Source organism: Choristoneura fumiferana, chromosome 25 (genome assembly GCF_025370935.1).
Source record: "Choristoneura fumiferana chromosome 25, NRCan_CFum_1, whole genome shotgun sequence".
NCBI lineage: Eukaryota > Metazoa > Arthropoda > Insecta > Lepidoptera > Tortricidae > Choristoneura > Choristoneura fumiferana.
The window spans coordinates 3,657,935-3,672,533 of record NC_133496.1 but is presented as its reverse complement, the minus strand read 5'-3'; the positions used below and the strand labels follow the sequence as shown (position 1 = coordinate 3,672,533).

The 14,599-nt window shown below is 40.0% G+C and overlaps 2 protein-coding genes across 2 annotated transcripts in view; one reads left to right on the top strand and one right to left on the bottom strand.

Moving 5' to 3' along the window:
* Nucleotides 1-14,599, bottom strand: part of LOC141442178 (tetraspanin-33-like) — a 185,707-nt gene that overhangs the window by 135,923 nt on the left and 35,185 nt on the right. The window lies entirely within an intron of this gene.
* On the top strand, nucleotides 3,410-10,591 carry LOC141442123 (uncharacterized). The gene is made up of 7 exons (XM_074107031.1): nucleotides 3,410-3,857; nucleotides 4,171-4,542; nucleotides 5,162-5,259; nucleotides 6,716-6,927; nucleotides 7,539-7,761; nucleotides 8,661-8,779; nucleotides 10,474-10,591. The coding sequence occupies exons 1-7, from the start codon at nucleotides 3,722-3,724 to the stop codon at nucleotides 10,550-10,552; spliced, it is 1,239 nt and encodes a 412-aa protein (XP_073963132.1). The 5' UTR covers nucleotides 3,410-3,721; the 3' UTR covers nucleotides 10,553-10,591.

The window sequence follows — 14,599 nt, the reverse complement described above, 5'->3', positions numbered from 1 at the left end:
CCATCCATGAAAACGCGAGATTTTGTCAAAATTAGACATTAATGACATTATAATAAGAACCACGGAACGCGTCATCGTGACTGACGCTACCTATACGTCTCTAATAAAGTCACTACTTTGAAAAAATCTCGTATCTAAAATCAATATGTCAACAAAATTGAACCTTGACGTAATATTCATAAGGTCCACTCAGAAAAATTATCTACTTTGAGATACGAGTTTTTTTTTAAGTAGTGTCGATAATTATAGTTTCGGAGATAGAGCCATTAGTGCTTGAGACTCAAGAAATATATCTGTAAAAATTCTCTGGCACAAAAATAAATAAATAATAATAAATATGTTTTAGTGGATCTTGGAAATGGCTTTATTTCGATGAAATCTGCTGTGTGAGAGTTTTCAACGACAAAAATCAACGTAGCTTGGCCTTGTAGTAGTGTCCCGAGTTACTCTCGGTCGCCCAGGTACCTAATATACTTATTACTAGCTGTTCCCCGCGACTCCGTCCGTGTAGTATTCGCTTATCGCTGTCCCGGAACTATGCAATTTTCCGGGATAAAAACTATCCTATGACCTTCTCCAGGACTCAAACTATCTGTGCACCGAATTTGATCTATATCGGTTCAGCGGTTTAGACGTGATTGAGTAACAAACAAGATGGAGCGACGACTTGGTTAAGATGGCGGGATCGCGGTGGATGCGGAAAGCACAAGACCGTCTGAGTGGGACCCTTGGGGAGGCCTATGTCCAGCAGTGGACGTCTTTCGGCTGACATGATGATGATGATGATGATGATGATGAGTAACAAACATCCAAACATCTTCACAAATTCACATTTATAATATTAAGAGGGAGTAGGATGATCATTTGAAGGTTTTGCCGCTGAAGGCATCGATGTTTTACTTTCTTAAGGGGCTGTTTCACCATCCATTGATTAGTGTTAACTGGCAGTTAGGTGTGATGCCGTCTCTATTTGTTTTGTTCGAATAGATGGAGACGGCATCACATTTAACCGTCGGTTAACGCTAATCAATGGATAGTGAAACAGCCCCTTAAACTTGCAAATTGTCTTTGCGTCCGTCGCCAATACGCGTCGGTCGTGATATCCGTCATAGCATCCGACGCATATGTTTTACACATTCGTTAAACACACATGTAAGTAATCTGACATTTGTATTGATATAATACATACCTTTTTATTAAACATAACAATATAGTAAGCAATACAGAAAACAGGTGGTAGTTGAATAGAAAATAATAGTAGATTGTACGAGAGCGTAAAACGAGCCATTTTACCCGAGACGTTCATGTAGCCACCGAAGCCGGTACGGCGAGGGTCGATAGACACGTCGAGGGGAAAATGGGTTTATGCTCAAGTTTTACACTGATTTTCACTTCGATGGCGAGGAACTGAAATAGGAACAGTTGAAAGAATTCTTTACTTACTATGTACATTTTATTGTTCATGCATTACTATATATAATTATTATTTTAGATATATTTTGACTGACTGAAAAAATGTAGAATCTTCTTTGTTTGTGGGGCTGTTTACACCTGATTCCCTTGGTGTTACTTAGACGAAGATTTTATTTTATGCACTAGAACATAAAAAGACATTTTATGTCGCCTAGATCTAGCATAAATATGAACTTGACGAGCATGAGAAGTGAAAAAAAATCGGATTTAAAATTATCTAGGTAAGTGTTAATATAATTTTCGTCTCCGACTGTACACGTTAGCAATTAAAACAAAACTACAACTTCAATCGAATGCGATAGTTTTCTTCCCAAAGGTAGTTTATGTTAAATTCACTTTCATATTCGCATCAATTTCCATATGAAGCGGGCCCATAACCTGTCACCGTGAATTCATTAAATTCGGTACACGCCGCCATTACGCGGTCTAATTGGAAGCCAAAATACAGGGGTGGATGGAGACCCGAAATAAGGGTGCACGTGGGGTCCAAGTTGTAAGCATACGCTTATTTTATTGAATTATATAATTCTTTATTGTACCACCAGCCAAATAAGTGGTCTATCAATTCTTAAACAAGTTCCTATGAAATGAATATGATGAATATGACAAGTCTATTAATTGGCATTATTATTAAATTATTACTGCTAATGCACCAATTGCTGTACCTAATCTAGTTCTTACTTCTTTCTGTAAAAAGGTTGCCTGGAAGAGATCGCTTTTAAGCGATAAGGCCGCCTATTGTTTACCTTGTAGCTTTCCTTCTGTGTACCTGTTTTCTGTATCTCTTACTATTTCTGGTGTACAATAAAGAGTAATTGTGATGTATTGTCATTTCAAAGGTCAATGTTTCAAAGCTGAACCGATTTTTATCAAACATAGCTAAGAAACCCTGCATGGAAACTAGCTTTTATGTCAAAAAAAAACACATCGAAATCGGTCGATCCGTATTTGAGAGCTACCATGCCACAGACAGACATTGGCGCCAAACTTATAACACTTATTTTTTGCGTCGGGGGTAAAAAGACCTTGTGTTACAGAAATAAAATGAAAAGATTAACAAAAACTTATTATTATTTACTCGTGTGGTGTCGGGTTAGAATTACACCTCTCCATTCCTTCCGTGGACGTCGTAAGAGGCGACTGAGGATATAGGTTAAGGTATACCGTAGGCGACAGGCTAGCAACCTGTCACTATTGTACCGTGTTTGTCAAACTTAAAACCTAAAATTGCTTAAAGTGGCTCCGAATCGGTAACGTTTCGTGTGCTCTGCCTACCCCATTTGGGCAATTTGGGCATACAGGCGTGATGTTTGTGTGTATTATTATACCTCCGCTCGTCTTTTACAGCTTGCGCCACAGCTTACAACTACAGAGGTGTATTTATAGGGTCTCCACTTAACACGTACTAATTACCGTCTCCCGAAAATTTACACCGATATATGCAGACCCCACTGTCGAGCTCCTTGTTACAGACACGCAGACAAGTGGCTGTTGAGGTGACATTTATAGCAGGATCTGGTTTTCGCCATGTGCTTTAACAAAATCCTAGTAATAATCACAAGTGCGAAAATTAGTGAGAATACATACATAGGCAACGTTCGTACCTACTTATGTTTGTTACCTACTCCTTCGCGCTCAAACCGCTGGATAGATTTGGATGATCGGACTCATTTCGTATGTAGATAGCCGGACATCTGGAATAACACATATTCTCACGGTATGTCTGTCTGTCTGTGGCACCGTAGCTCTTAAACGGGTGAACCGATTTGAATGCGTTTTTTTAATTTGAAACCATTTTTGAGCTTTGAACTTTGAAGTAGAAGCAGCTCTATAAAGTTTCGAACTATTTTGCAAAAAAGTATAACTGTATTGACAACTCAGTTATAAAAAAAAAACAAATTAAAACAAACTGTCAAATGGCAATCCGTAGCCATGCTCCGTAGAAACGGAAGCGTCAAAATACCGAAATAAAAATTACTCAATTTATGATAAGTAAACTATTAACAATAAATAAAGGTCTAAGGAGACCTAAATAGGTCTTAGTTTAGTTCTTAAATAAGAACATTTCTTAAGAGTTCAGTGATCATCATCCCAGCCTATATACGTCCCACTGCCAAAAACCCACTCTCAAAAAGGGGTTAAGCGGTAGTCCTCATGTGGGCCCAGTGCGGATTGGGAGGGCGGTACAGTGACCTTGAAATCTTATAATCTTTTTTTGATTTGATTCCCAAAGTTCTAATTCATCAAGATGGCTTCAAGACGTGTAGAAGATACCCACATCACCGGCATCAACAGGATATTGTCTGTGAGCGGCTTGGAATGCATCAGGTCACCACCAATATCCATGGCATCCTCGTCAGATTCAGGAGAATTAGAGGAAATAGGTGAGTTCTATATGATTATATTCTTCTTTGGCTCGTCAGGGGTTACAGTAGAGCTCTTGTCCGTGGGAGTAAAAGTTCTCATCATCATCAGGCGGAAGACATCCACTGGTGAACAAAAGCCTCCCCCTTAGAACGACACAATAAATGGCAACGCGCCACTTGCATCCTTGCGTCTTGCTCGAAGTTATAGATGGCCTCTTTGTTTTCTGTGAGCCCATCTTTTAAACAACACAGTATAATATTGCCGTGACAGATTATTTTCTTCTTTAGTTAACATGGCATGAGGTAATACATAATAGTGGTATAACTCCAGGTCCTACTGTAGAAGAACAAAGATTACCCACCGAAGAGTCACCACCAGAAGAAGAATCTGTAGTAACAGTAGAAGACTTCTTTGAAGAAGAAAAGGAAGTCTTCCCAACACCGTCGCTACGTCACATGTTCTCCGACAAAATAAGGAAGATCGAAGAACAGAACAGAATTCATGTCCTGCCAGAGAATTTTAAGACTACGATTGACCCCGCTGCCATTCCTAAAATAGCGGTCACTGCTCAGCAGAAGTACATTGATGTTATTGCTGAATTGGTTGGTTGCACGAGATATAAAAGTAGCTTGGCGGAGTTTTGGTTTTTGGATACAATGGCTAACCTGCTGAGAAGGGCTCAAGACGATATGCTGGATAGAGGTAAGTTTTATGGAACCAAAACAATTACTTTGCTCACCCGCGACCTTATGATAGCTACGTGTATGCAAAAAATGTGTATTCATGCAGTTCCTCCACTTTCACACTGTAAGAACACACATAAAATAGCAACTATCACAATAAATAAATAAAAAATTGATGAATGTAGAGGAAGCGAGAGTTGTATGCCAGGATCGTAATAAGTGGGAGGATGTAGTCTCTGCCAACCCCGTTGGGAAAGAAGCGTGATTTTATGTATGTTTGTGTAAATAGAAATAAAATCACCACAACCACACTACTCTGACGCGTTTCGAACTAAACCAACTCATCTTCAGAACAACACAGCTCACCAATGCTACCAGATGTTAGTTTAACATCACAGTTAGTTCATTGATATAGACCTCCGCAAAGTAACGCCTGATGCAATAACTATATACCTAAGTTTTAGTGATAATATTGATTATTTTAGGGTTGCGTGCCAAAAGAGCCCTATTGCTCAGATTCTTGTCTGTCAGTTTGTCTGTCAAACACAGGGTTGTCTGTTTCAAACCGTGATATATCTATCTTTAATCTAACTTGATGCTACCCAATTTAATGATAATTACTGTTGAGATCATTGCAGAAGTGCAGGCGGTGCTGATGTTGTGGTTCTGCGAATGGATGAAGGAGATACAGCAGTTCGACGCGGCGGACCGGCAGCGCATGCTGCGAAGGTTCAGGGTAAGGGACTGCTGGTAGTGACGGTTTTAGCACTTCCAGCGCCCTGGGCGGAATTTCCACGGCACCCCAAACTTTTTGGAATTTTCTAGAAGGTATAGGCTTCAGGCGCCGTTTTCGCCCCACCGCGCCCTACCCTAACGCCGCTACTGACTGCTGGATACAGCGCCATTTATGGTTGATTTGCTGAAAGGCGATTCTATTTTCACGAGTGCAACTTCCCACTGCAAGCCGTGGTGGCCTAGTGGTTTGACCTATCGCCTTTCAAGCAGAGGATCGTGGGTTCAAATCCCAGTTCGCACCTCTGAGTTTTTCGATATTCATGTGCGAAATTACATATCAAATTTACCACAAGCTTTACGGTGAAGGATCGTGAGGAATCCTGCACAAACCGGCGAAGCAATTCAATGGTGTGTGTGAAGTTCCCAATTAGCACTGGGCTCGCGTGGGAACTACGGCCCAAGCTCTTTCATTCTGAGAGGAGGCCTGTGTCCAGCAGTAGGCTGGGATGATGAACTTCTCACTACATTATAAATGCGAAAATTTGTTACCTCTTCACGTTTACTGCTGAACCGATTTAAATGAAATTCAGTATACAAATAGTTTGTCCCGGGGAAGGACATAGGATGTTTTTATCCCGTAAAACTGCATAGTTCCCGCGGGATAGCGATAAACGAATTCTACGCGGACTGAGCCGCGAGCAATAGTTAGTAGTAAGTTACATAATAATACACACTGGTTCACCTTCGGGTCGCTTCGAGATCTAAACTGGGCTCACATATAATGTGTCGGCTATCCTTGTCATTCTCGAATCTCAGTATAGCAAAGAAAATTTCGCCAGAAATACTTCAAAGATTCCTGAAAAAAACGCCGTCAATAGAAATCATGTTTGATAAAAAATAGCGATGAAACAGCAAAAAATGGTTCAAAGCACCTTCGTTACCTGTAAACAAGTACATTGATTGTGTCGAAGTGATAATTTCCAAGATCACGCTATGCAATTGTGCAAATTAGCTCGCTAATCCTAATGCTTGCAATAATAACACGTGCCCAAGCGGTTTCTGTGCAAAAATATAACGTCATTTCGACCAGGTTTCGTGTGATTTTTTTAGAAAAAATTAAACGAATTGCTACCTAACAGAATGGTTTAAAGTGCTATCGTACAGTCACCGCATTATATATCTGCCACAGCGAAGCGTGCAAAAATATCTGACGTCCTTTCGGCCCTAGAAATAGAGTTGTATCAGATATTGGTGCTGGTGACTGTACCACCAACGGATACTGTTATAAGTATTTTTTTTATCGTGGGTGCAACGAAATCGGCTCTACTGCTCAGATCAGATCATAGGACAAAAATAAAATTTCTGTCTGTCTTAATATTTTGTACATGATGATCAGGTAAGTACTTGATTTGACATATAAAAAATTAAAACTCATAGGTATACCCACTTACCTACAGGACAACATGCTCTCAGCCGCTCGCTTCATAGCCGAAGACCAAAGACTTCCCAACCCTGAAGAAGCTGGAGTCAGGTACAAGGCTCTTGATGAAGCTGAAGTTCAGAAGATAACCACACCGAAGGACTCGAAGCACTTGGTGACATTCAAGGCCACGGCATACGAGTGTGCTCTGAGGGATCTGATGAAGATCATGCATTACATCTTTGACTTGTTAGTATAATCTCTTTGAACGCCACTGTCATGGGCGCCGGGATGGGGGTGTGCAAGGGGGGCACTTGCATCCTCCTGGCGTAAAAGAAAATACATAGAACAAGACTACTCTAAGATACAGAATGAAACCTATAGGTAAATGCATCTCCCTATATACAGATGCAAGATCCAATGAACCCTTCTGGAAGCAATCCTGTTGGCGCCCAACGCCACTGTAGCATAGGTACAAGCCATCTTCTTCTAAGTCCCTACACTCTTGACAAAGTGGTTGTGGGCGTTGTGACCGTCGTTTTAGGATCACTTGCAAATCTCGACAAATAGACTGTCACTCTTCAAGTGCCTCTCCAAAGGTTGGCAGTCGGCTCCGCATATCCGATTCGGTCTATTGCCACTCTGAGAAGCTTACCGTGCTCTTAATTCCCGTCCACTTCTGGATATGGCGTAGCTACGACTTCTTCTTACGAACCTCCTCCCCTCTACGACTTTTCACTTTTGCCTACAACTTTGCCCAACATTATTAATTCCAAGAGTTCATATCTGTAGTATCTTATTAGGTGCCCCAAATAGGCAACTTTTTCTTTTTTGGATGATCATAAAAATCCCCGTTCCAGATTCAGCACAGACTACCAGTTCGACCTGGTCCGTTCCATCTTCACCTACACGCCGGAATACCAGCTGATTGATGCCCCCTTCCAGCTGCAGAATCCGAAGCGTTTGTACGCGCCGCTAAAGTTCAAGCCGAAAAAGGAGAAGCCGGTGAAGAAGGACGCTAAAGCGGTGAAGGGGGGAAAAAAGAAGGACGTGGACACTGAGGAGTATTTGGCGTTGATGGAGGTGATTCTCTTTTACAGAAAAAAGGCAGTTGTATGATTCTGGCGGGACCGGCCTTAGGGCCTACGCTAGGCGGGTGTAAGTAGGTAGGTAAGTACAATTCTATGCACGCGACACGCGCGGTTAGCGCTGCTCATACTATTTTTTACAGGCTTATATTTAGTTTCACCTGTCCCGTTGTCTGTCTGTCTGTCTATCTGTCTGTAGTCAAATCTTGCAAGTTAAATTCGACCAACTTCCAGTAGTCGGATTGACTTGAAATTTTGCATATAACCTACTTATGTAAATCACGTAACAATACAATAATCTAGTAGTGACATCCTGTCAGTCCAGCCAGGATCGTCTCCGCAGGACGAAACTCTTCAACGGTTAATAGCATCGACTTGAAATTTGGTGTGCAAATGTAGTTTGGGTGACAATGCAAGTACAGTCAACAAAAAGTAGTCAGCAAAAAAGCTTGTATTAAAAAAGAAATTTTTATGGTTAGGTTAGTTTCAATAGGTCTTTTTGACTGACCCGACCCTGTACCAATCAAGTTCTCATATTTTTGAGCAAAAACTTGTTCAAAAATTAAACGAACACGACTAAGGGCATGTTTCACCACTTGTCGACTAACTTTAAGTGTCAGATAAAAGTAATGCAGTCTTTCGGACTTCTTTTGTTTATTCTGACAAAACAAACAGTCACTGATATTCGTCACTTAAAGTTAGTCGACAAGTGTTGAAACAGGCCCTTAGTAGGTATATATTGTAAACGACGTAGGTAGAAGCGTGTTCAGATATATTTGATCGAATTTTTGCTCGCAAGTTTAAGAACTCGACTGTATCGTATCTAAGTACCTACTTCTTGGTAGTCACAAAATTGATCTGTTTAAAAAATGCTTTACTGTTTTTTCTTTACAGTTGAAAGCGAAGGAAGAGCGCGATCTGGACGAGCTAGAGGAGTTGGAGCGCGAGGAATGGAACCGAAAGAGCCACATCCTGCCACTCGGCTTCGCAGCCACAGACGAGCTGTTTGATAAGTCAGTCAAGTGTTTTCACTACGTATTCAGCGCTGTGCTCGAGAGCACATGTCAAATTATGGGAATCCTGACAATATGGAACTGAATCATATGGGATAAATATTTTCGACGGACATAAGGGCTGTTTCATCATCCATTGATTAGTGTTAACTGACGGTTAAATGTGATGCCGTCTCTATTTGTTTTGTACGAATAGACGGAGACGGCATCACATTTAACCGTCAGTTAGTAGTTTCTTAAAAAAAAAAAAGTTAACACTAATCAATGAATGGTGAAACAGCCCCTTATAGTGTACTTAAATTATGACATGATCGTTTGCTTGAAGAAGCCGTGGTGGCCTAGTGGTTGACCTATCGCCTCTCAAGCAGAGTGTCGTGGGTTCGAACCCCGGCTCGCACCTCTGAGTTTTTCGAAATTCATGTGCGGAATTACATTTGAAATTTACCACGAGCTTTGCGGTGAAGGAAAACATCGTGAGGAAACCTGGACAAACCTGCGAAACGATTCAATGGTGCGTGCGAAGTTCCCAATCTGCACTGGGCCCGCGTTGGAACTATGGCCCAAGACCTCTTGTTCTGAGAGGAGGCCTGTGCCCAGCAGTGGGAGTTGGGACGTATATAGGCTGGGATGATGAATCGTGTCTCGACAGTGGTCGATCAAAATCAAAACGCTTTTATAAGTAGACCGCTAAGGGCGATTTTACTATCTTTTTTAGGGTTCCAAACCTAGAAAGGAAAAAAAAAAAACGGAACTTTTATAGGATAATTTGGTTGTCTAACTGCTTTTACAGCAAGCATAATTTTTCTATGTCCGTCTCAGTATCCCATATAAAGTGACCCAACACTGTGCACGTTTTGCTCAGGGGCAGTGTTCTGCTAACACCCACAAATAACCACAAAATTACTACAATACAAAACCAACTCGCGCTTGGCCGGCTATACTGGCATAACTTTATGAAAGACCGTAATCAATTCATCAGATCATCGCCAAGAGGAATGTGCCGCAAGAAAACTTGACAGAAAGCAGTCGTTTTTTTTTCAAGCTTTGGTCACGTCAACGTCATATCGAGTCACCTGACTCCTGCTGAACTGGATGGCTAACAAATCATTTCAAAACTTGTTTCCACAAAGTTTCAACCACAAACAATAGCTAGTAATTAGAATTACAAAAGTCCACCATTAAGGCCGCGTTTCCAACATAGATGTGCGAGGATTGTTTCGAGGAATGTCTTTATCATGAACCAATAGAAACACTTTAGTTATCTATCCTCACCACCCATCCACGAGCATACCTGCAGGGCTACTACGAAACTCGAAATTCGTGTCGTGTGGTCCCTCTCGCTCTTGTATTAAATAGTACAAGTGTCAGAGGGACCGTACGACACGAACTTCGAGTTTCGTAGTAGCCCTGCTGGGCCAATCAACTTTTTTACCGAGATTAATCTGTCCGCGACATTTTTCAAACAATTGCAGATTTTTGTAAGTAAACGTTTTTTCTGTAATTTAATAGATGGTGTACATGAATACATACCATCCTACGTAAGTTCAACCTATTAAACCGTGAAATATCTTGTTGGAAGTACGATTTTTTGGTAACGCCAGAGACAATTTTGGTAACGCAGGAGACGCCCAAAGTGCCGTTAAAATAGTTGATTGGCCCACCTATCAGGTAAAACCGCAGCTTTATGTATACAGATACTGGCCTCCCCCACCACCGGAACCGCCGCCACCGGAGCCCGAACAGAAGCCCAAAAAGGGGAAGGGGAAGAAGTAAACCTAACTAGTTGTAGGTAGAATCAAAATAAAAATATTATTCGATTACAGACATTTTTATTATCTATTCGACATCCGATATAATATCAAGTTGCACTTTAAAGGTATACAACGTACAAGAATAACGTCTTTTTTTAATACATAGGTAGTTTTTATTACTGAAATTGTGCCGATTTATATACAATTAAAATTATTAACGCATTCACTGCCACCGACGCGCATATGCGTTTCCGGAACTTCACCCAGTGCCGCTGTCATAATTATTCATACATTTTGAACGCACATGTGCGTCGGTGGCACCTGTGGAAGACAGTCGGCAGTGAATGCGTTTAATCTGTTCATAAAAATTAGAAACTGCCACTGTATTGAAATTAAAATTTTATTTATCAAATTTACAAACTGTCGATGAGGGTTTACAGACGAAATATAGCTAGATGGCGTTAGAATCGTGAGGGCCGTTTGACGTTTCCAACTTGCTCCCTATTGGCTCCTTTAGTTGTCACAAACGTGACACGAATATCACTTGTCAAATGATCTCACGATTCTAGCCTGTCACAGAAACATATCTAAGATAGGGTCTCATATAGTGTCTTTTTCAACCTCGATGGCGACATCAACGATAGTTTCGATGGAGCTATATTTTTTCTAAAAATTGAAATTGATAGGGTCTGATATCGGTGCCAAGAATGCCGGTATACTTAAGAGAGTTTAAACTTGCTGAGCTGGCAACGTTGCATTTTTGTTAGTTTTTCTCGATTATTCCGTAAAAATGAATGAAAATTAAAAATGTGGTCTAAGAGAACTCTTCTTATACGTTATGGTGTCTACTCCAATAATTATTCGCGATAGACTTTTATTTTCATTAAAAAAACGTTAATAAACATTTGTTCATTTTTAAAGAATGTACCTAAATGTCTATCACGAATAATTATATTATTGGAGTAGACACATTAACTTAGATATTAAGAAGAAGAGAACGTTTTTAATTTTCATTAATTTTTTATGGAATAATCGAGAAAAACTAACAAAAATGCAACGTTGCCAGCTCAGCAGGTTTAAAGGTTCTTACTTAACAAATTATTTTCAATAGAGGTCTAATCGGTGATAGTTTTTTTGACAATCGTAACAGCTTGTTATAACCTAAATCAGTGTTTTTCAACCTGTGGGTCGCCGTATCTTTAAAACACTCGCCGTTATTGTGTATGATTATTCAACATTTTTAACAAACGTAAAATAATACAACTAACCTGCAAGTGGAGGTAAGCTGGGTCGCCGAATATGTTTCATACCAAGGGGGGTCGCGACTTGAAAAAGTTTGAAAAACACTGGCCTAAATTGAATAAAGCGAGCCTTATTGTCACGCACTTGGAATCACAATCGTTTTCACCTCTTTTTTCTGTCACACCGTATAAGACGAGGGTAGAAAGAGACGGTGAATGCGATCGCGAACGTCAGCGCGTTAGAAAATACGGCCTCTGCAGGGCTACTACGAAACTCGTAACTCGAAGTTCGTGTCCTGCAGTCCCTCTCGCTCTCGTATTACATAGTATAAGTGTCAGAGGGACCGCACGACACGAACTTCAAGTTTCGAGTTTCGTAGTAACCCTGCAGGTTCTATAGTACCGGTAAAATATCGATATTACCCCTTCATTAGGTACCGGTATCGAGCCCTGATCGATGATATGCGTTAGACTCCAGGCGTGTTAACAAAGACAGCTTAGGCATTCGTTAAACGTGTGTTTAAGCCTGTCCGTTTTACAGAAAACTCGTTTTGGGCCTGTCCAAGACACATTTTGTTGTGGTAAGACCTGAGCTAAAATGAGTTTAAAATTGCTAGGTATAACAATTTCATTGCCGAAAGGCGTTTTTCGATTTTCCATTCCAGACTTAAGAGCTGGATTGACTTTGACTTTGAGTCCTTTAGTCCCATCTCGTAGCCAGTTTCGTAGCTAGTTACGAAATGGGATTTGTGCTTTCCATCTTGTAGCTAGCAAATGGGAACAATTCTCTCATCTCGTAACCAGATTTGGTAACTAGCTACGAAATGATAATTCTGCTTTCCCACCTTGTAGCTAGCTACAAATGGGAACAATTCTCCCATCTCGTAGCCAGATTTGGTAACTAGCTACGAAATGGGAATTGTGCTTTCTTATCTGAAGCTAGCTACCAAATGGTAACGATTTTCCCATCTCCAAGATTTGTAGCTAGCTACGAAATAGGAATTGTGCTTTCGAATCGGAAATCAGCTACCATTTCGAAGCGAGCTACCAAAGCAGATTTCGAGCTGGAAACGAAATAGAATCATGAGTTCGCTATCGGTTACGTTTTTGTATAGAATAACGATTTTTAACCTAAAACTTATTTCGTAACACTAAAAATAACAAACGAAACAGGCCCAGAAGCTATTTATTGGAACCATTTACACATTCCAAATGAACGGTGTTATAAGAAGCTGACGTTTCTATTGGTTAACAGTTTTTTTATTATTATGACATCCATACAACACATAATTATACGATTTCCCATCTCCAAATTTGGTCAAATGAAAACGCATATATGCGTTCGCGCAGTAAATGCCTTTAAAACACAAACATACAATAATAAGACGTGGAAGAAAAATAGCTAAATTCATAATTTCATAACTGGCCTAATATATTTGAATCATCTTACATCTAAACGAGTCTAACATTAAAAATGGCGTCTATACAATATCAATAAATTATTTACAGAGTCTTAATTAGGATATCACTTACATTTGGTTAATTATTATAATTATTTCGAAACAATTTGGTACCGAACGAAATGAGCAGACAATGTTTTGAGCAAAAACTTGGAAAGCATCAAATTTAACTTTTACCCCAAATCCCCATTTAAGTAGGTACCCCAGTTTAGGGGAGGAAATTGACCAGTTCATTTAAGTTTTAGATAATCGGCAGTGTGATCGTATGCATTATTTCGCCATTCATACTTCCAAAATTGAAAATACAAACTGAAATATAGATGCACAGAAAAAACAGAAAAATAAGACCATCACTGGGAATCGAACCCAGGTCCTGTAAAAAATACAAAAGATTCCAAAACAACAATAATTTGATTGCTTAGAAACGATATCTCTTGTCCGGGTGAGCGGTTAGTTCCAAAGAATGCCGAAAAAGTTTGAGGGCTTACATGCATAGATGTCGCTAGCGTCGCTGCTTAAGTGACTAAGTAAGAAACACAAGCTGAGATATAAGGTGGATAGGGAAATTCGTGTCGGTACCGTTGACCATCAGTGGTGTAGCGGTATAGCACGCGGTACGGATTACCGAGGACCTGGGTTCGATTCCCAGTTGGAAAGCTTCATTTTTAACTTTTACCCCAAATCCCATTTAAGTATTTCAATTTCGGTTTTACGGATGACCGTCAAAGTAAAAATTTGGAATTGAAATAAAAATACAAAAAGATTCCAAAAAACCAATCTTAATTCATACTTCCATTTTTAATAGTGTGAACCTTCTGCACACATGAGGAGCCAGCATACACTAATGAAGATTATAGACGGAGCTGAGAGAAATAGTCAGTTTTAGCGAAGAATAGTTAAAAAAAATCCTAATAGATACCTACTACTACTACGTTTGACAGCCGCCATATTCACATACCAGCTTCACCGTCGACAGTTTGTTTACCAACAGTCATTATTGATAGGGGGGAAACAAGTGGGGCGTCATCGGATGGAAAGCAATCACCACCGCCTACGGACACCCATAAAATAAGCTGATGTGTTACCGACCTTTGAAAAAGGAGTAGGCTTTGTTTTTTTTAAGATCATCAATGTTAACAAGTTGTTATTGTAGTACTTAGACTATAATAGCAAATATTTAGGTGCCTACTGTGGAATTATATCTTCATCCTTATCGACCATAGACAATTCTGACAGCTCCTCTGATGTTTTTCTAGTTTTGCGACTTTAAACGAGATCAAAATGTTATATAAGAACGAAATAAATAATTGACGCAAACTACAAAATAATATTAATACAATTGTGATGATGTCAACTTTTTACATAGTC

Excerpts from the sequence above, each read along its gene's own strand:
- LOC141442123 (XM_074107031.1), top strand. The coding sequence starts at position 3,722 with ATGGCTTCAAGACGTGTAGAAGATACCCACATCACCGGCATCAACAGG. Across the intron at positions 3,858-4,170 it reads AGGAGAATTAGAGGAAATAG|GTCCTACTGTAGAAGAACAA; the intron begins GTGAGTTCTATA and ends GTATAACTCCAG. Across the intron at positions 5,260-6,715 it reads GCATGCTGCGAAGGTTCAGG|GACAACATGCTCTCAGCCGC; the intron begins GTAAGGGACTGC and ends ACTTACCTACAG.